The following is a 21,451-nucleotide window of genomic DNA, read 5'->3' on the forward strand; positions in this document are numbered from 1 at the left end:
CAAATTATATCGAATGTGTTAAGAAAAATCAGACAGGATGCCTGAGCTAGGAAGGAGCCAGGAAGGGCAGGGAAGCTTTGGCACCTTCCAGCAGAGAAAGTTAGCGGTGTCTCGACCACCTGCAGCAGCGCAGCTGGCGATTTGTCAGGGTCGTGTCAGAACGACTCTGAAAGGATCTACCCATGGCCAGGGGCAGGTGCTGAGGGTGCTGTGCAGAAGCATCAGCAGTTCTGCCTTCACTTGGCAACCAGGGTTACTCTACCAGAAGAAATCAGCGCGGTCCGCGAGCCAAGGGAGCTCTCTGCGTGATGTCAGGCTGCGGGGAAAGCCCCCGCTGCAGGGAGCTGCGGGCATAGCTTCCCTCCTGCCACGCACGTGGGATGGGGGGCAGAAAGAGAAGCCAGGTAAAAAATTCTGTGCCTGTCCTGTGGGCTGTGTCACCACAGAGTGGCTTTCAGAGCGAGGAGGGCACCCCAGATGAGCTGGACAGAAGCGGGCATCGGACCGGAGGAACAGCACTGAGGCTCCCTGGGGATTACAGGGGGCAAGCATGAGGGATGGCTTTGGGTTCATGGAGCCCTGCTACGTTTTGCAGTCCACTGCTTGAGTGACACCCTTGGACCGATGCCCTCTGTCCGACCATGGTGGATTTCCCTCAGACTTTATAGCACTCAGACACAGCAGCAGTCTTTCTGAGAAAGAAATGTTTTCTCAGCTTCCAGCAAGAGACTCAATTGTAAGAAGGCAGGTGGTTATTTCCCAGAGATCCTGCTCATTTCACAGTCGAATTTCAAAGTATATCACTTTCAGAGAGGAAATGTCTACAATCTTCTCGACCTTATATCAAATTCCAGTACCCCAAATTCAGGCACCAGGCAGCAGTTGGTGAGCAGAGACCTCCTGCAGAGCCTGGGTTTCCTGGATGTCCTCGATGGGGACAGCTGGGCAGGTGGCACTTAGGAAGCATGTAAAGCTGTCACCTGCACTTTCTAGAGGATGGCCACTAAAATTTACAAGAAATTTGGCTTTTTTAAAAATCAACGACAACAACAACAAAGATGGGCCAACTGCCTCACCTGGAGGATGATGGATCTGTTTTGGTGTAGTCTGCAGGTGTAGCGTGGCTGGCTTGTGTTTTCCTCACTAGCCCTGGGGAAAAAAATATCACACCTGTGTCCTGTGGGGTGTTGAACAGACACAGCAGTGAAAAGCAGTGAGCTGTGAACATCCAGCACATCGTGTTGGGGCAGAGCTGGGGCATGAGGCCTATGAGTGCCCCGGGAGAAAGGCTGGGCCGCAGCACTGCAGAGCGTGGGGGTCTGGGCAGGACCAGCCCTGGCAGGGCTGAATAGTAACCATCAGCACTATTTATCAGGACTATTAGTAACCTGGGAAGCCTCCACCATCCAAGGCATCTCCAACTCTCAGCTTCTCCATGGGGAACTGATAAACGTTTTACGTTTGGAAACAAAACTCCTTCCACAGACCAGTTTGAAAACCCATCTTAGCCCAATCACAACAAACCCATTTACTGTCAAATACAGGCGGTATTGGCCATCTTCCAGCAGCTTAAAACACAACAGACTCTTCGGTGTCTTTTACTCACTGCTCTGTGCCCATCATGAGATCCGTTTGTGGTTCTCATATGTACAGGAATTGCAGAGACTCGGTGCTGCCCTTGTTCCGTACCCATTTCCTGGGTTCCTCATATCTGCACTTCACAGGAGAAAGGTAACGAGTGAATTTAGTGCTCGGGCAAAGCAGTGACTTCACGGCCCTGAAATCCAACCTCCACCACGGCACAGGCATACCACTTTCCCTGGGTAACAGCCTTTTGATGGCCCTTGTCCAGGTGAGATATATCACCTGCCTCTGTTCCCAAGCACCTCACAGCACATTTGGGAGGCGGAAAGCAATCAATCCTCTTCTGAGAAGGGGAAATAGAAGCAGAGACAGCAGTCACACGACGTCTTACAGAAATTCTGTTACACAGAAAGGATTTTATATGTCCAAAGTCCAAAACTGATACGTTAATCATAGGTCCATATTCCTCTTCCTACCTCTGAGGGGAGGGGTCAGCTCTTGCCCCTTCTGCTTAGCCTGTGGCCAAGGGACCTGTTGCAGACTTGATGTTTGGGTTTCATTGCCGTGGCTGCTTCCTCCTGAGTAATCAGGGAAGTTTTGCAGCCAGCACCCTATTTTGCATTGGTCACTGAAGTGTCATCAGAGAGAAATCTTTTTCCCCAACCCGTCTGGGTGAGATGAAAGGCTTTGTATCCACCCACTGTCTGCAGGCCATTCCCTGGCTTCCCTTCAAGTCAGCCTGATGTTACACTTTGATAAATAACTTTTGATTATCATCTTCTTCTTGCCACTTCCTTCACCTGGGATATTCTATTCCTTTTTCCCCTGAAGAAGCACCATCTGCCTTGAAGTATTTGTTATCCCCTTGAAATTTGCCAGCGAATCCCCCCAGGCTCATCATCTGGAGGACACCTGCTCTCACACTCCACTGCTTGCCTGCTTTCTCCTTTATATCATCCAGGATTCCTGCTTCTAGCAAAAGTCTTGAATTTATTTTATCTTAAATTTACTCAGAGTGTGACAGACTGTATTTCTCTCTTCCCTCTCAGGAGCAGAAGCCATTTGCTGTGATAGCACTATCTCCTGGTGTCGTTTCTATGTGAATAACCCCAATTTAGCTGGTCAAGGGAAGCCATTTCACAACCTTCCTATTACTGCTGCCCAGGAATGATCACCAAGGGAGCTCTCTAGCCTGGGATCCCCCCTCTGACAATGAGCAGCAGCAAATATATCTCAAACCTCCTCAGTAGACAGCAACAGAATAGGCAACACAACCATGAAGTTTTCCTCTTGATAGCTGGCTTATATCTTGAAGAACTTTTTTCTCCTAGTAGAAAAAAAGATTGTCCAGCCCAGTGAAGCTCATGGTCTCCTTTCCCTCAGACACATCCTGTCCTTGTTTTCAATGTAGTCAAGGCCTCTGCTTTTATGCTAACTTGTAGATAGGGATTTGCTTGTGTGGGATTTCAATTTCTTGTCTCACGAATTTCCTGATGTCTCATTGTCTCCTATTCTGAGCCAGCAGATAAGTTCATCCCGTTTACTGTCTTAGGGCAAAAAGCCTGATTTTTTTTCCTTTTCCTTCACGCTGAAAGAAATACTTAAGTCCCAGAGGAAGCTTGGAAACAACACCTACACGAGGGATAAGAAAGGCAAGTACTGCATGGAAACGCCTCGCCAAGCTTGCTGCCTTGTCCTGCCTTCCTTCCACCCAGGTCAGGCTTTCAGCAGCCACTTGGCCACCAGTGCCATCTGCCACCAGCTGACTTCACCAGTCTCGAGAAGGAGTCTTGTAGAAAAGCATCACCAGCTAACTTGGGGTTGAAGTGTGGAGCAAAAATAGAGCTCTGCACGGTGGTGCAGGACGTGATCTCTAAAGCTAGGTGGGGACGAGTAGTATCAGCAGTAGGAGTAGGTGTGAATAACACACTTCGGGCTGCACACTATGCCAAATTTAAGAGCTCCCCTCTGAGCACTGAGGAAAGCAGGAGCTAAAGGAAAGCCCACACTCTTTGATCCTGCTCATATGCTCATCAGAAGCCATGTGGCAGTGCACTGCTGCGGGAAGGGCTGGCAACAGTCATACCCAAATCCTGGCAAGCACTCCCTAGAATGCCTTTCAGGAGTAGCTTTCTGTGCTCTTTAAGACCCATTGTGCCTGGCTTTGCAGCACAGAGAGCGTGGCCATCTCTCCTAAATGTCAAGACCATCAAAATGGCAGAGCAACAAGCAGTCAACATGGCCCTGATGATCCCAGCAAGGGATTCCCAAGACATTAAGCCATCCTTCCTCTAACCAAACCCTCCTGAGTCCCGACAAATGGCTGCCCAGACATGTATTTTTTCAAACCTTTTCCTTACCATATTTTACAGAAACCTCGTAGGTAAAACATAAGCAGAAGTAGCCTGAATTCAACTTTCCTGGCATAAATTGCGTTGATGGCAATTTGACTTTAACTCCCATATGTACTGCCGCATTCCTACCCACAAGCATGAGTCACGCTAAGTAATAAATAATAGCTAAATCTCTCTGCCTCGACAGGTGATTTTGAGGATTTTCTCTCTTGCGTACACATGAACTATGGTGCTATAGCCTGATGATGTATTGAAGCTATTAATTTTTGGAGATGAAGCTTTTTCATCATTAACGTCCAACCTGAACACAGGAATTTATTAGGCTGTTTGGGCGGCAAATGTGCTGCCTTCTCACCACTGCGCATATGCCTAACTGCATCGTTTTTGCCCTTTTACTGTCTCAAGGTAATATTAGTTTCCAAGACTGGGTGTTCCAGCTACTGTTACATCTTCTCCTCCCCCTCCTTCACCCTGCCTTGTCCTACCTCTTTTTTTTTTATATATATATATATATCTCATATCCTGCTGTTGCTTTCTCTCCCTCTTTGGGTGCTGCAATATTGGCTCTGTATCAGTGCTTTCCCCTTTCTCTCCTCCTCCTTGCCAATTCAGCAGAGGCATGAACATAGTTTCAGAAGACAGTAGGAGACCCATGTTACAGCTGAGAACTACATGACTTTGGGCTGTCAGGATACTGCCCGTGCTTAAGGCTCTGCATAAACGAGTTGCTCTTGCAAAGAGCTATCCTAAAAACTCCTGCAAGGACAAGAAAGGAATATGGAGTGCCTGGGAAAAAATACTGCCAATCCTTCTTTCCACGCTGTTAGGGAGCCTACTACATGAGCTCAAATTATCTGCCCTCCTTCTCTGCTGCATGAGTGCACAGAAACTGCTGGGGGCTCTTGTGAGTTGGAAGCCTCCACATGGGTGTAAAACATGAGTATAAACGTAGGGTTGCTGTATGCAAGGTTTTGTGTTACTGTTAAATGAGTACCAACATATTCCAGACCCTATGACAATTTTTGTTTGCACAGCTAGCCAATAAAATAAAAAAATCTCGTTTATATATATATATATATGTACATATATATTTTTTTTCCCTGCAAGATGCCTGTTTCAAAAGCAGGTTTTACAAAGATCCAGACATCTGAGATATTCACAGTACAGTTTCCCAGCCAAGATAGGCTTTGCAAGTTGCCTTCTTACAGAAGAAAACATCACTCTGTGGGTGTGCATTGTGAATACGATAAACACTTAATGGTATCTGTTGAATATTCCTGGATGCTACAAATTTCAGGTCTCCTCAGTAGTATTTCATATCTAAAAAAATGGTCAAAGCAATCAAAATGCTATGAAAACAGATGGAGCAAAAACAATTGCTCCAGTACTTTCACTGTTAAATAACCTTGAAAGGAGTCTCAGAGTGAACATCTTTTTAAATCTGCTGCTGCGTGCACTTGCATTTCTCCACAGGCAAGGTGTATAATGAACAGTGCATTTGCAATTTGGAAAGCTGTTGTGGCCACAAAACGATTGTATTGGAGGGCTCATTTAAAAAAAGAAAAAAAAGAAAGATGCTGAATTTAGTTTGAGAATCACCCTTCTTATTTGATCTAAATCTTAGCTTTGCGATAACTACACTTCCTGAGACTATTTTCATGTAGCTCTGAGAGGAAGCATAAGTAACAAACCTACTAAAGAGCACGATGGAAGCATAAGGTTGGCTGTGACTGTGACAGGCTGCGGCACGGGGGATTTCTTGGAATGAGTCTGTGTTCTGGCACAGCCAGTGCCTTGGTACACTTCACTGGAGCTGGCAAGCAACTGCCTCTAGAGACTGATGCCTGAGCACCCTGGGCAGGGAAAGAGCTGTTCCCAATAGCAGGAACGGTTCCCTGCAGGGAAGGTGCTCAGCCAGTGGAGATCTCTGTGCTAGAGCCCTTTCTTGACACTGTCTTGGAAAACAAGAGAACAACCCTGCAAGGGCTTGGTGTGAAATGCATTGGAAATGTCCTTCTGTCTCTTGTTTGTGGGGAGGTTTGTCAGTCCCACACCAACAGGAAGGTGAGCACAGGCTGCTGATTTTTTACATTAACTGAAAAAATACAGTCATTTCATATTTGAATAGGACGTGATCATAGAGCGGTTTGGGTTGGAAAGGACTTTAAAAGGCCCTTAAAGCCCTTCCAGCTCCAACCCCGCCTGGCCATGGGCAGGGACATCTCCCACAGGACCAGGCCTGTGCCAGTGCCTCACCACCGTCATACTAAACATTTTTTTCCTTATGTCTAATCTAAACCTACCGTCTTTTAGTTTAAAGCCATTACCCCTTGTCCTATCACTACACTCCCTAACAAGAGTCCCTCCCCAGCTTTCCTGCAGCCCCCTTTCGGTACTGGAAGGCCGCTATAAGGTCTCCCCAGAGCCTTCTCTTCTCCAGGCTGAACAACCCCAGTTCCCTCAGTCTGTCTTCACAGGAGAGGTGCCCCAGCCCTCTGAGCATCCTTGTGGCCTCCTCTGGACAACCATGAGACATTGCACCCTGGCTGCAGCAATGTGATGACTCTGGACAAAGGGGTTTTGTGGCACAACTGCTCTGAAGACACATCATCTGAGAGGAGCCAGAGGGGGAGCATCAGGTTTTGGCACAGCAGAAAGGTGGGAAGGACAAGAGCAGAAAGTGCTGGAGTGACACAGACACAGCAGACCTTGATGCCACTCTGTTAGCTAGAGACAGTAGAAAGAATGAGGGATTTCATAAAGATACTTGCTCAAATTAAATCCCTTCTGAAAGAAAGCAGCATTTGGAAATCACTCAGGGTTACATTTGCTTTCATGACTCTGCCACTGGAGCAAATCTATTCATCACAGCCCTGTATTAATGAATTAGTTAATTAAGTAGCTCGTTATTTAATAACACAGATTGTAAGTGTGATGAAATAAAAGTCCCCTTTGTAGCTAGAGGCACATCTTTGCCAATGAGCTAAGCAGTTCGTAGTTAATCAGGCATGCTTGCTGTCTGACACGGTCAGAATTTGCTGAATCACAGGCAGTTTATTTCCAAGGTTATTGCTTACAGTCATCTCTTGGAGCTTGTCAGGGCCTCCAAGCCCAGGAAACTTAGAAGCTGTCCAAGGGCATGTACACATGGAAATGCTCAAACTCATTAGAGGGCACCAGGGCACAGTTATTTCTGAATCAGCACTGAATTACCTATTGGTTTATACTGCCAGGTAAAGTGCTGATGGAGGGGCTGGTTCATTAATAAGCAATAAAGCCCCAGAGACTCTAGCTTTAAGATACTGAAAAAGACAAGGACATAATGGAAATATGGGTTCAGTGTTTGACACTGGTATGGCTTCCCTGGGTGACCCTAAGAAAGCTCCCTGATTTACATCTGCTTTGGGATATCTGGGAGCATTGCTTGGTATCCAGGTCAGGGTTTGTACTTCAGCTCCACATTAGGAAGAGATTTGTGGGGCAGCAATGCTCACCTTTATCTTGGTCATGTCAAAGACGGCTGGGTGTGAAGGCTGAAGAAATCCTCAGCTTGCTGGTCTACTGGGGCCCTGGGACTCCGGGGCAGTGCAGAGCACTTCAGCGTGCAGTTGAAGCCTTAATTTCTCTTTGCCTCAGGTTGTGATATGTTAAACAAGCCTAAGAACTTTTCCTTGCCTTACAGAGGATGCACTGTAAGATGCTTAGGTGCTATGATAACAGGAGAGAAGGGGGAATAGGCATCTAGGAGACGTTTATAGGCCACGAGTGTTTCTCCAGCAAAAAGAAGTTAATCTCAACAAGATGGCCAAATTCCAGTTCACGCATATGCATTTCTAAGTTGTCTTTGCGTAAATTACCATCTCCACGAGTTCTGGCACTTGAAATCAGACACTTCTCCCACTAGTCCTCCTGCTGTGATCCTCTCCCATCATCCACGGTTTTGTTCTTTTCCCCTTCACCTCCTCCCTTCTGACTAAGCTCTCAGCTGTGATTTCTCCCTCCTTTTGCTCCTTGAAGCAAGTCTGTTCATTATTTATTAACTGCCATACTCTTATACCATCTGTCTCAACTCATTATCCATATTCAGCTTGTCAAATTGACCTTTTAGGGCCTTTCTCTGGAATCCTAATGTGTAGTCTGGCCCTCCTTATATAGCTCTGTGCTGCTAAGCCATTGGTTTCCAACTCCTACTGTTCGATGTTCCTCTGTATCTCACGGACACCCAATTTACTAGTCTGTGTCCTTAACTTCAGAAAAGCTGTTTATTCTGCTTGACTGATGCTTGTTCCTTCTTTCATCTGCTACATATTCACTGTGCCAGCTTGCTGCAGCACAGACTGTCTTAGCTATGACCTTTAAAGCATCTGTACCAAAAGAATATCAGGTTTTAAAATATAATCTCCCTTAACAATCTAGGGGACTTTCTGTCCCTCGGTTCATAATGTAACATGGCAGATTACAAGTTCAACCCACAGTCACTCCGCTGTGAAAGTCACCGCCACATCAGGCAGTTGGATTTTAGTGCCTGATGTGCTGGAAACCAGAAACCTCCCTCAGCACACTGGGGATGGAATAGCACAAAAAAGTGTAACAGCATTAGAGCAGTAGAGCCAGGTTCTTACTTAATGTAAATCAGGATGGCTCAATGAAAAACAGCTGGACTCCTGACATTCATGCCACATCCAGCTGTGCCCCCAAATTCACAAGCTATTGTAAACGCATGATCTTCAAACATAACTTCTCTTCACAGAAATTATGTTGCTGTAGCAAAGTAACGCAGGATGCTCAGAACATATTAAAGTAGGTGTTTTGCCACGGTGAAATAAAATTTACATGGTATGGACCTGCACAGGAATATGTATAAACCACCACAGATCAATAGAGATTATCCAGGAACCGTAAGACAACTTAAGTTCAATAAACTCTGTAGCAGAGAATTTCGAACTGCTTTCTCTGTTAAATAATTAATCTGATCTGCTGGTAGCACACCAAATTGCTTGAGCTCTCTTTTCCCTTCATTTCTCAATATACTCGGGCTGTATCAGCACTGATCATCCTCCCATTTACAGCATAAGCAAGCTGAATAAATGAGTCCCATCCCAGAGATCCCAGCAGCACATTAGAGAAAATCATTGATTTTTACGCTGAACAGAGGACTTTTACCTTACATGTCCTACCTGTGCTGCAGGGGAGCAATCACTAGGTGCCATCTGTACTGCTGAAACCAGTTCTTTGAGCCAGGTGATTTCAAGCCAATGGCTTTCAAACATCTTGCTCTTCTTTTAACTCACAGCTACTCATGCAGGGTCTGTGGCACAGATAGCTTGCTTAATAAGCTCCACGGAGAGTTTCTGAACCTGTGTTACTTATCTATTAAATAACTTCTTAATAAAAATCTTAGGAGAAAATTGTTTTTGTTCTTAGTTTTCACTTAATGTAGAGCTCTCCTCTGAAGCCACAACAAAAGAAACCTCTTTATCCAGAGCTCAGACTCTTTTTAAGATAGCTACCTGTTACAGACGTGCATGAGGCAGCTTTGATTTTTAAATCTCTGTTGTCCAGACCCAGTTAGCCTCTTGTGAGTATTTGCAGTGACAGCTGATTGCTATAACAGTAAACAAGTAGCTTTGCACCTGAAAACCATTTATTGGCATGCCTACACACATACACAGTGTCCTTAGTGGCAAACTAGCTCCCTTTTGCTTCCAGCTACCATGTGGCTGATTAAAAACAAATAAATAGAAGACTCACTCACCTGCCTTGATTTCTTGAAATGAAATGGCTCTGTTTTCTGCTAGATTTTCTAAGAAATTCAGGCTGGAGCTGACATTCCTCTAAATCCAAGGGTCTCTGACCTGGGACTGTGACGTGGTCCTCTCTCAAGAAGGCCTGGTGACCGCGGCTTCTTTTGGATTTTATTTGCAAGGACAAATATTTCTTCCATTCTTGAGAGACTGGAGAGGAGATGGGAGGAATCAGGAGGATTTTTTAAGTGTTAGATACACCATCCTTTCATCTCATCACGATCATATATGAACTATATAACTGCTATCTGAAGAGCTGACCTGTATTTGTAAAGAGACCAGATCTTCAGTGAATTAAATCATCTTGATTTACTGACTGGTGTTCAGATCTGAGACGATCCTATTGGAAACTCCCCGGGGACTTGTTTCTCATTACCACCTTAGGATTAGGATACTTGATGGAAAGAGAAAGCAAGGAAAGAGACTGATGAAAACATGCAAGACATGGCCTATTTTGGTACAATTACCTCAAGTGGTCAACAGGTGTGTCTTTTTTTTTCATTTTTTTTTTCCTGAGTGATATTCTCCACGGCTAACTGTGTCCAAAAGTATTTCATAATCATATACTCCAAGACTTTTCTCCCTGTCTGGTTATTATTTTGTCAGTGAAATAGAGTTGCAAAAAGTCAAGCAAGAATTAGCGAGGATTACAGCTGAGCTCTGACAGAGATGGCCTGAGATGGGTTTATAATCCTTAGGTATGAAGCAAGAGCTGCTGTTATTACTAAGGAATAGATTTTTTTTTTTTTTTCCCCTGTTAGTGGATCAATAACCTGTCAGAGCTTTCATCCTTCCCTGGCCATCTCCCACTCTCCTCTGAGCAAAATTTGGACCGTTATCCCCATTCCCTGACTTCTGATTTCACTTGCTTTCTACCTCTCTGCCACCAAAGCCCCCTCATTCCCTTTTTCTAACTGCACTCACAAATGTATTCTCTCCAGATCTTGCCACTTTTCCCTCTGCAGGATCCTTGCCAAGAGCCCAGCCTTGCCATCTGTCCAGGAAAATGATGATACTGCAAAGCTCTCTTCTGGATGTTGAATTGTGTAGCTGGAGCAGCAATGTTAATGTTAGCAAATATATATATATATATAAAACAAAACAAAACAAAAAAATAATCAGAGCCTTGTGATGAAAAAAAAACCTTTTTCTGCCCCACAACAGAGGTCAAATACTTCCAGTCACATGCATATAAAGAACAGGATTACTTTTCCTATATTATATTTTTCTATATTCCTTTCTTAACAACATCCCTTAGAGAATATTACATAAATGAAAGTAAATCTTCGTTGATAAGAAAAGTGTCAGTTTTTCAAAACGTGATTTTTTCAGGTAAAAAACTGTTTCAACAAACATTTCTAATAAAAAATGGATCGAGTAGCTGACAGGCTGGTGCTTCCTAAATTGTTTTTCCTTTTGAAACAATTCTCAATTCAATTTGAAACAATTCAACAATTCCAGAGCAGCCTTCTGCCATAGGTAAGGTGAAACAGCTTAATGGACCTGATCTGAAACTGTTATTTTTGTGGATTGTGGGGTTGCAGATTAATTTGAGATTTTTTTTTCTTTCCAAAAAGAAAGAAAAATTTTAGAACTCTTCTGGGGGAAAATAATTGTTAATAGTTAAGAACTGTGAAGCTGGACTGCAGAGGTCAGTGGACACCTGACAAAGCCCTTGAGCCTCATTTATAGAAAAGGGAACACAGGGAGCTCATCTCTCATCTGCAATTTTTTTAGGCTTTTTGGGCACAAGTTGCCACCTATTCATGCAGACACAGCTGCAAAGGGTTCGAGCAATCAAGTGACAATGCTGTGCCCTTCCCATTTGGAGCTTTGGACCCCCAAGCAGCTAAGTGACAGTCCCCGAAGGCTGCCCAGAGGGTCTGCAGCACGGTGCTGCAACACCTCCATCCAGCAGCGTGGCGACCAGACCTTGCTACAGCCCTCAGTCTGGTAACACTCGTGTAAATGTTGGCTGTCTGAAATCCAGGCTAGTGCTCCCCTGGGAGCTGCGAGTTGTTAAGCATCTCAAAAACCCGCTCCTTCATGTGTACAAATGGAGCCATTAATTGCATCCTCATTAAGAGGATAAGATTGGAACTTTACAAAAGCCAATAACAGCGATCTGCGCTATTCCCTTTCCGAAAGGAGGATTTCCTCTCCAGCTCCTTCACAGCCAGCTTTGTGACTGCAGTGTCCTTATGGCCGCGGCAGGATCTTGGGCATCTTCCCACTGCTGCCAACAGAAGGCAGCTCTGGGGGCAGGGATGCTTTGCCAGAGGAGTTGCCCTTCAGGCAGAATATTAAAACTCTCTGCTGCCTGTCTTACAGGGATTCTTCTGATGAAAGCTAAAAATCCCTTGAAAGCAATCCTGCAGTGTTCCTGCACTGCTCCCCGCCATTCCTTCCTTTGCACTAGCATTAACAGAGCCTTCCCCTTCAGCTCCGTGAGACCTTCCCCTTTCTGAACGGGGAAAGGCAGGGAGGAGAATCCAGATTTCAGCTACTAGCTTCTCTCTACCCCCACCACATACATTTATACACTCTCAGCTCCCATAAAGCAATGGCCTTGATCTTGCTTTGCCAGAAACTCCCTTGTGCCCCAGGTATTCCCAGGTACTTTATTTATTTGAGTCCAAAGCTGTGGTTAGTGGGGACAGAAGCACTTTGAGGAGACCCAGAATAAAGTTTCTCTGCCTCTGCCCCTCTCCCCTGCAGACTCTGCCTTAGGACCTTACAAGTGTTGCACGTTTAAACCGTGCCTGCATGCCTTGGTTTGGTAGTGATCATTTTAAAAGGGCCCAAGCTTGAAATAGGCTCGATGCTATGTGTACATTTGTCTCAAGCTTTCATGCATCACTGTGAAGTATAATTACAGTGATGCAAGCCTGCAATCTTTATGAGAAGTCATGATTTCTCATCTCAATGCTAAACGGGGCTGCTAATATGAGTAAGTGCAGCTTAGCTCAAGTGAAAGGGTGTTAAAGAATCAGGTCTAGAGTGAATCAGCCCCTGCGTGCGTGGCAATGGAAGGAAGCAAGTAGTGTGAAGTGTCTAAGTGAAATATTGAAGAGTACTAAATAACAGCCTGCCTCTGAGCACTGCCCCCTCTCCTGGGGGAATTCCCCCAAAATATCCGTCCTACAAGTTCAATAGGAAGCCAGAGACTCTTATTCGCTGAGTCTTGTTTTCTGAATTACACATTCTTCCTCACACGGGTGGCAGTCACTGGTCTATGGGACTCACCAGCTCGTGTCAATATTTCCTATGCTGCCCATGATGTGAGCGAACTCATAGAGTAAAAAAATATCTTTGTGCATCAGCGAAAGAGCACAGACGCTTAAACAGGTCTTTCCTGAGTTTGTTGTCTTCTGTGCTCCTGCGTTTGTAGGAGGCAGAGTGCCCAGCTTCCAGCCATGGCTTTTTAATAGAGAAGGAAAAGATTTCCAGTGCTTGGTCTTCAAGAACATATTTTGCTTTTTGAAAAAGAAGGTGTAAGGCTAGAGGTAAGGTCTGTGGAGATCTACAATCTGATGAATCCTATTCCTAATCATTAATAGTATTAATACTTCACTTCCTAAGACCAGTTTTCAACCCACTTCTGAAGCAACCAGAGGACGAGAACAGCGAGGTCACTGCAATTCCTGCTCTGATGTTTGAGGTCACTTTGAAATATGACCTGCCAACAAATGATGCTTAAAGACTTCCAAAGCAAGGTCTAATGATCCTTAGCACATATTGTTCTTTTTTTTTTTTTTTTAAGGTTCTTTCCTCTACTTTTCAAAAGAAGTTATGTCTCTATGGAACTACATTTTCACTGCCTTGGAGAACATGCTGTTCAGTCATGACACATCTCTGTGTAATCACAAAAGTTACTTCAAGACTGGGAGGTTCTGAGACTCAAATATACCCTTGAATTTTTTTTTTAACCATTAGTGGTGACACTCCAGCATTGAAACAAGAGCTGTAAAGGCGATTTAAGTGCTTTTAATGACTGTAAAATATATTAATTCCCTTCCATATTAACATTTCCACTGTGGGTGCAAATGCTTCCCTTTACTGCTACATGCACTGTAGTCTCCTAATCTTTCTGACTTGACCAGAAAGCCTATGGGATTTATTTTATTTAGTTTTTTACTTTATCGATTACTTCTTCTGCCCTGGAATAATGCCCTACTGCCTTTTTAACTTCATACAAAATGTATTGTGTGATTCAGCATAAAGAAAGGAGCAGGAAACACATTGAAAGCAGTGACAAATGGCAGAGCATTCAGAGCAAAGGAGGATGCTCTGGAAGGGCCTGCAGAGACCGTGTTGTAGTTATATGACATGAATATAGAGGTAGCTAAACAAAAATGAATAGGAAGCTTTTAAAAATTTTCTCAGAGCAACTCCCATGAACAGCATAGGTGAGACTCTTCCTTTTACCCTGAACATATGGGACGCAAAAAATCCAAAGCACTTGTAGGAGTGGTGCCCTTCTGAGCATGTTGTGAGAGTGCTTCTACTGAATTTCTCCTCCAGAGTCATTTTAGCTGCGTGTACTTTAAACCCATACATGTCTGCTAAATAATGTCACAAAGTGCAGGGATGGCACTGTTAGGTGCAGTGTGTGCTTTTGTGCACAGCTCTACAGCCTAACTGCGTGGGTAACAGCCACACATGTGGCACTAAGGAACACGTGGTGGGACTTAGTAGGCTAGATTCGTGGCTGGACTGGATGATTTTGAAGGTCTTCCAACCAAAATGATTCTATGATATATAAAGTCATGTATAGCCCAAGTCATTTCTTAGCTCGTGTACGTTTTATTTAGGCAAGTAGCTCAAAGCTTGAATTGAAGTCCACATTTCTGTGCATGCCTACACTGTGCTGGCTCCTCTAGCGTGACTCTACTCAGTTTCCCATGTGAGACTCCTTTCAAAATCCTTGTCTACAGCTGTGTGCAGCAACAAACGGAGAATGCTGGAGAGCCAGCTGGCTGAAAACAGCTTGAAAAATAATGGAAATCAGGTGTCTAAAATAAGAATGTGTTTAGATGTGACTTGGCTTCCCCTGGTTTCCCCTGCAGACTGCAGTGATTCCATATTAACTTTGTTTTTTGCTTTCTGTGAAAATCATCCTCCATCGATGGTTAGATATGGGAGAGCAGAGCTTGGTGGGACTTTGGGTGACTTTATCTTGGCAGACACTTCCTGTTAGTTGTACATCTGTCACACAGATGGGTAGACACCAGGGGAAGAAAAAAAAAAAAAAAAAAGAAGCCACCAAATAAAAGTAATTTGGGAATCTGGATGAAAAGGAAAACCAAGCTCATATTTTGTGTCATTATGATGTTAACCACTCTAGATACTCAGGATGAGCATGCTCTGGGTAGGTGGCTATGCACGGATTTGACAAGTAGAGAGCTCTCTTCAAGCAATCCAGCTCGGTACTGTTCTGCTCTCTGCAGAAACCAGCACCACACGTGGGAAGTAAGACTTCTGGGAATGGCAGAATTTGAGACCACACATTACCTTACAACCTCCTTTAGATTCCTTTACAGTCTATGCTAGGTTCTCACTTAGCTTGGTAATTTTTCATGCCTGTTGTTGTTGTTGTTGTTTTTTTTCCCCTGAGGTTTTGGGTTTTGCAGATGCAAAACCACTCCCCAAACATTCTGCTGCCATTTTTTGCAATGGAAAAAATGTGTGTTCAAAATGTTGGATGTTAAACTCAATGCCTGCGTGCTTGCGAGCTTACCTTTGTCTCATTGCTATTGTTTCCTCAGGATGTGACCTTCACCCCCACGATGAATAGAGAAAAAGCTGTCAAATCCTCCTAGCTCCCTGGCTGTGCAGTTTGCCGCTCCCTTGCTGTTCACCAGCCAGCAGCCCCAGCTCTTCCCACCCAAAGCAAGGAAGAAGCCAGCAAGTCACAAATGACAGCTGAAAAGTGAAGCATTATCAACAACTGCGTGAGACTGTCAGAGGGAAACTTTATATAGAAATTCTCCCTCGGAGCCTGGGCAGCCGTGTATCACATCACTTCCAAAGAACAGAGAGAAGATATGCTCAAGTAACTCAGAGCAAAAATCACGCAAATCAATACATATATCTGTCTGTCTGCACACAGTGACCTACAGCACCGAGAACTCTGCATTCACAATGGATGATGGCTACAGAAACACAAACCTCTATCAGGGCGGCAGGGACACACACCAAGTTTCGGATGACTATAGGTACCAGGATGGTAACTACGAAGGTTACACATCCAACGATGGCTACTACCGTGGTGGGGACGAGCCCACTCATGAAGAAGATGCCCAGAGTGATGTTACAGAAGGGCACGATGAAGACGATGAGGTCTATGAGGGGGAGTACCAAGGGATCCCACACCCAGATGACATTAAAGCCAAGCAGAAGCAGCGAGCTCCTGCCGGGGATGATGACTACAGAGACCGTGCTGACCTTATGGCAGAGAGGATGGAGGATGAGGAGCAACTCGCCCACCAGTATGAAAACATCATTGAGGAGTGTGGCCACGGACGCTTCCAGTGGACGCTCTTCTTTGTTTTAGGGTTGGCACTGATGGCAGATGGGGTGGAGCTGTTTGTGGTTGGATTTGTTCTGCCCAGTGCTGAGAAGGATATGTGCTTATCCAGTTCGAACAAAGGCATGCTAGGTAAGTGCCACTTGCAAACTGCTTTCCTAACACAACAGACTGTACTTAGGACATCTATTTCTAGTGAGACCAGCTTTGGGAACCCTTGGTGGCCCCTTTCTTACGTTGCATGTCGTGCAGAGTCATAGATGGGTGGATCTGATTTGAGAGGGGATTGCAATCTGCTGAGAAGGCAGCTACTGTAAAACAGCAGCAGCATCACGCCACATCTCAGCCCACCTTATGAATGTGCTATGGCCCCGGTACTGGCCACCACAGGCTGGGTCTGAACCAGGCAGCTCACAGTCAGCAGGTCCACAAGGCAAAACTCCTTGGGATGTTCAGGGTCAAATATATAAAAGGTTACGGTTGGCTTTCCCTAATTAAACATCTAATGACTCAGATTTCAATGCTTTTAGAAATTAAATGGTAATGAGAAGTCCACAAGGCAGTACCATCCGAGTATGATGAATATAACAGGCAGGGGTCAGCTCGGTCCAGATCACTTTGCCGTCACGTTATGGCTCCTGATGTTGCCCTGCTCTCCAAAGCTTCTCACTACACCCAGGTTTCCCTTTTCTTTAGCTGGAAGTCCCAGCTGGCAGATCAGCTGTGCAGACAGTTCCTTCTACACACTAACTTCTCAGCCAGGGCAGATTGCTAATATGTGCTGGGTCAGAAGTAGCCTACAGAGGTTTCTCCTTAGGCCTGCGGAATGAGATTAACGTGCTGCATGGAGACTAAAGGGCCAAGCTACTGACAACATCCCCTCTGCATCACCATTAACACCTCCCTGCGGTCAAAATACAAAGGCTTATTTATCGTGAGTGAGACTGGGTGGAAAGGTTTGGATGAACACTTTTTTTCCCCTTGCACATCGTAAGCCAAAGAAGGCAAAGCCTCCCAGATCTCTAAGAACCAGGAAAGCATCCAGCATGTCCCGTAGTGAGAGCCAGCTGTGCAATAGTACAGCACATCTGGAAGGAAAATAAAGTAGGTCTTGGAAGAGCTGCTTTAGGATGAGATGGTGTGTCTGAATAGAAGCGTACCAGGGTCACAGGGAAATCATCGTGGCCTGCAGTGCATACTATCTGACCCAGAAGACCTGCCTGATGCAAGGTAAATGCGGATTTGGGATTAGACCCCAGGCCTTGGCTCCATTTTATCTGTCTTATTTTCATGTGAAAAAGGTGTTATATAATTACCCTTATATAGACCTCTCTACTTGGTGTATCAAGGTCCTCAAGACTCCTCTCCCCTCTTTTTTTTTTTCTTGTTTCTTCTTTTTTTATCTCAGGATGCTTATTCCCATAGTCAGCTAGCTTTGTTCCTGGTTTTGTGCCTGAAAAGGTGTGGTGATATTTTTTTGCTTCTCAAACCACTTAAAATTTCTAGCTCAAAATAGCTCGAGTCAAATACCTAAAATCACATTGCTCACAATTGGATCTTGATTTCAAAGGGACTTCCGAATTGAGCAGCTCCCTATGGAACACCAGGCTGGGTGCCTTTTCAGTGACAAGACCTTTTTTGAAAAGCAGGCCACTTATTCTGGTGACTATATGAAAACCGAGATCTTTTGAATCTCCGACCCCTTAAATATCTGTCTCTGCAGTCTCTGGCAGGCGCCAGAGTCAAAAAACTTCAAATGTCACACGAAAAATCTATCTTTGAAGTATTTCTGGCACAACTACAGGTAAAAAGAAGAACAAGAAACCTCCCAAGAGAGATCTTTTCTTTTCTGCTTTTTCCAGCTCAGTATTTGCAAGGCTGAAAGTTCAGGGTGTTCTGATAAGCTCTGGACAAACAAGGAGACATTTGGGTCCATATCCAACTTGAGCTCCAGCTCACTGCACATTAACCGAGCTAAACCAAAATTCCTGACTGGGGGAAGAGCACTCCTCCGGCTGCCTTTTCTCCCTGCTTGGACAGACAGCTTCTGAGAACCCGGTTCTGCAGAAGTTTCCTCTGTCCTTAGCCTGGTCCTATTGAGGGATCTGCAGTCAGAGCTTGCACTCATTATTTTGTTGTTTAAGCACGAGGAAAAAGAAATAATTTTCCTAACAACAAGAAAAGTTTATTCATCTTGGTCTGAGACAGACTAAAAAGAGAAGAAAGCGGATACTGATGGTAACACCCGTTTGTTACTGATGCGTGTTGTACACGAGGAAGGTCTGTGATTCGGTGTCTTTCTTGTTAATACGCTTCCTCAGCAGCTGGGTATTTCTCTGCTGCAGGTTTCCTCTTGGATTTGAGGTTTGCCAGATGATCCTTTCTAAAAAAAAAGGAATTAAGTGTGGCTTAGAAAGCATGAGGCTGCAGAGCACTGCGCTGGTACAAGCAACGATTACTCAAAGGCATCAAGAAGTGAGGATGCGAGGAGGCCAGAGCGTGTACGGGGCTGCTGGCGGGCACAGGGCGGTGAGTTTTGGGGCAGAGCTGGCTCCAGCACAGCCTGGTGGCCCAGGCTTCGTCCCTGCTCGGAGCAGCTGTGGGTGCACACTGAGGACAGACAGACACCTACTCCTGACAGGCAAGGCTGGGGAAGTGCTATTGATGGAAATGAGAACATAATCTTCCTCAAAACCTTTCCTGGATTAGCTTCAGCACCCATCCAGTGGTGACAAGAAGGAGCTAGCTGCTAACGAAGCTCAGGGCCTCCAACATATGCTCGTTTCTCTCAGGGTTTCCATTCCCTCGAAGGTCTTTGGGCTGTGCTATTGCAAATTGATCTTGCTAATACCCGGGGTTCGGTGGCACTTACAGGCTGACTTGTCACAGAAATGGGTGGCAATCAAGGAGCCCTTCGCCTCCATTTCTGCCTAACGTGTGGTGATGAAATTGTACGAGTGTGTCTGCACCGAGCGGAGGGAAGGGTCAGCAGGGAGGCTGCAGGTTTCCCTTACGTTATCTGGAGGTTTTAGGGATATGGGGTCCCTACACACACAGGCATTGCTGTCCCTTACCTTATCACCAGGTAACAACAGGTCCCTGCAGAAAGCTCTTGTTTATTCCCAGGTAACCGTTCATCTCAACACATATTTGCAAAGGAAACACAATCACCTTATCCCAGGTTTATATCAGTTTATCCAGGTGGTGTTAGGGTCGCTTCCACGCAGCTGCAAATGGTTAAACACCTGAAAGGTCTCAGCCACAACCAGGGAGGCCAAGAGGGAAAAAAAAAAAAAAAAAAAAAAAAGAGAGAGAGAGAGAGAAAATAAATCAGGTAAGTAATTGAACTCACACAGAAATAGGAAGGGACAAATGAGAACTAAAGTAGCTGCCCCCTAAAGACCAATTTAGCAAAGTTCAGCTTTTGCTTAAAGGACGTTTATCATTAAATAATCTGTGTATTGCTTATTTTTCCTCCCTCGGAAAGCAAGAGTGGAAAAATATCAGGCAAATTATGGCCAAATTATGCAAAAATTACAAATAAACAGATGCCCACAGTGTTTTATGAAATGTGTGAAATGAATTTAACACTTCGTAGAAAACGTTTACATTTTGTTCTGAAAATAAACACATCTACATCAGATGCAAATTAACAGCTATTTTAGCCCTTACTATCCCTCGTGGGACAAAACACATATTTAGAATTTTTCTGTGATGTGAATTGTTATCTTGAAGATGACTGCAGGGGTATTAAAAAAAAAAAAGAAAAGAAAAAAGGAAAAAGTGCCAACAACTCCGGGTGTTTTAGCTGTTTGATTTTATAATTTTTAAAACTAGTCATTAAGTATAAGCTTGCTAACTTGTAACATTGTTTTAATGTATTCATTTCATATAATTGCTTTTGCTGAGCTTTCCTCAGCAATAGTCATAATAATAATCCATTTGTTAAATTTATTGCACCAGTATATTCTTTTTCAGTATATTTCAGTATATTCATCTTCAATATAACATATCCTGACAGAAACAGTCTGTATTTTCATTTGATAAGGACAATCATATGGAGAGTTATAAATTTTCTATTTGCTGATGTGCTGAAAAGCACACACCATAATTCTTTGGAGAAATATCATATAAATGTGCATCTTCAAGTGCTATTAATCACCTCCCAGGGGACTAAATCTTACGTTGACAAGCATGGAGTAGTAAGTACACAACAAGCAAAAGAGATGGTGTCACAGTAATGTTTTAAACTTTCTCACATCTTATGTATAAAAAACTGAAGGCACAGTTAGAGCATCAGACTTCCCAGACACCAGGGCTGCAGTTGTTATCATCATTTCACAGTTCAGTAAACTGAGACGAGAAAAATGTAAAGCCCTTTGCCCATGACTGCAAAACATCCACACCAAAGCTGAGAGTAAAATCTGTCTTTCAGGCACACGGCTCCCCTTCCTTTTTATGGTATAATAATAATATTTGAAGGAGAATATCATCTTACAGACTCTTAGACTCATAATGTTAGATCAAAAACCATTAAAAAAGATCCTATTCGTAATTATGCAGTTATGCAGAAATTCAAGCTTGGCGGTGTCAGTCAGGTTAAACCAGATGTGTAACACCATCCTTTCTTTTAGTTGTGTGAAGAGGATGCTTTCTTATCAACTGCGATAAAACTCGACCTCATCTTCTCATTGACCTGAATTCACCTGATATGACAGTAAATCCTAATTCCCTCAGCTCAGTGGCTTTTCTCCACTTCTTCTTCTCCTTCTTCTTCTTCTTCTTCTTCTTCTTCTTCTTCTTCTTCTTCTTATTATTATTATTATTATTATTATTATTAATTAATTAATTATATTTTTCTGGATAAATGCAGACCAGGAGCCCAGCCATGGCTCCCCTGCTTTTTCCCACCTCCATGCCAAAACCCACCTTGACCTCCCTGCACGGGCATCCCGAGCATCCCGCCCGAAGTCCTGGTCTCACACTTGTTCTTGGGCAGGAAAACTCCCGTGGCCCAACGAGTGGCAGCATCCTGAGCAGGGGGGATGTGCTGGGCAGAAAAAAAAAAAAAAAGGTGCTTTTGTGATTTGAGAACACCCTGCACCTCATGTGGGGCTGGTATGGGGGGGCCGAGCCCCCCTTTGTAAATGCTGCGGGAATTTCATCTGCAGAGAGCCAGC

The 21,451-nt window shown here is 44.4% G+C and overlaps 1 protein-coding gene and 2 long non-coding RNA genes across 10 annotated transcripts in view; 1 reads left to right on the top strand and 2 right to left on the bottom strand.

The window, feature by feature from the left end:
- LOC308200990 lies at positions 1-9,484 on the bottom strand. Of its 3 annotated transcripts, none has more exons than XR_013955983.1 (3): positions 9,116-9,484; positions 1,077-8,302; positions 1-980 (listed from the first exon to the last, which is right to left on the bottom strand). It is a non-coding gene; the product is annotated as an uncharacterized lncRNA (long non-coding RNA). The 3 variants fall into 3 exon arrangements; XR_013955984.1 differs by having other exon boundaries at positions 1,077-8,782; XR_013955985.1 differs by lacking the exon at positions 9,116-9,484 and having other exon boundaries at positions 1,077-1,149; positions 1,607-9,099.
- SV2B (synaptic vesicle glycoprotein 2B) overlaps positions 1-21,451 on the top strand; it is a 63,008-nt gene that overhangs the window by 15,564 nt on the left and 25,993 nt on the right. For 4 of the 5 annotated variants that reach the window (XM_080607653.1, XM_080607656.1, XM_080607655.1 and 1 more), the window contains one exon: positions 15,511-16,403. In XM_080607653.1, the coding sequence (XP_080463779.1) occupies positions 15,887-16,403 (517 nt within the window). In that variant the 5' untranslated portion in view covers positions 15,511-15,886. Of the gene's footprint in view, positions 1-9,711; positions 10,226-15,510; positions 16,404-21,451 lie in introns of those variants that run through there. The other variant, XM_080607657.1, reaches the window with a different exon arrangement.
- LOC308200989 lies at positions 18,435-21,339 on the bottom strand. Of its 2 annotated transcripts, XR_013955982.1 has the most exons (4): positions 21,201-21,215; positions 20,978-21,062; positions 19,346-19,516; positions 18,435-18,654 (listed from the first exon to the last, which is right to left on the bottom strand). It is a non-coding gene; the product is annotated as an uncharacterized lncRNA (long non-coding RNA). The 2 variants fall into 2 exon arrangements; XR_013955981.1 differs by lacking the exon at positions 20,978-21,062 and having other exon boundaries at positions 21,201-21,339.

Source organism: Anser brachyrhynchus (assembly GCF_964034855.1).
Source record: "Anser brachyrhynchus genome assembly, chromosome: 11".
NCBI classification, from domain to species: domain Eukaryota; kingdom Metazoa; phylum Chordata; class Aves; order Anseriformes; family Anatidae; genus Anser; species Anser brachyrhynchus.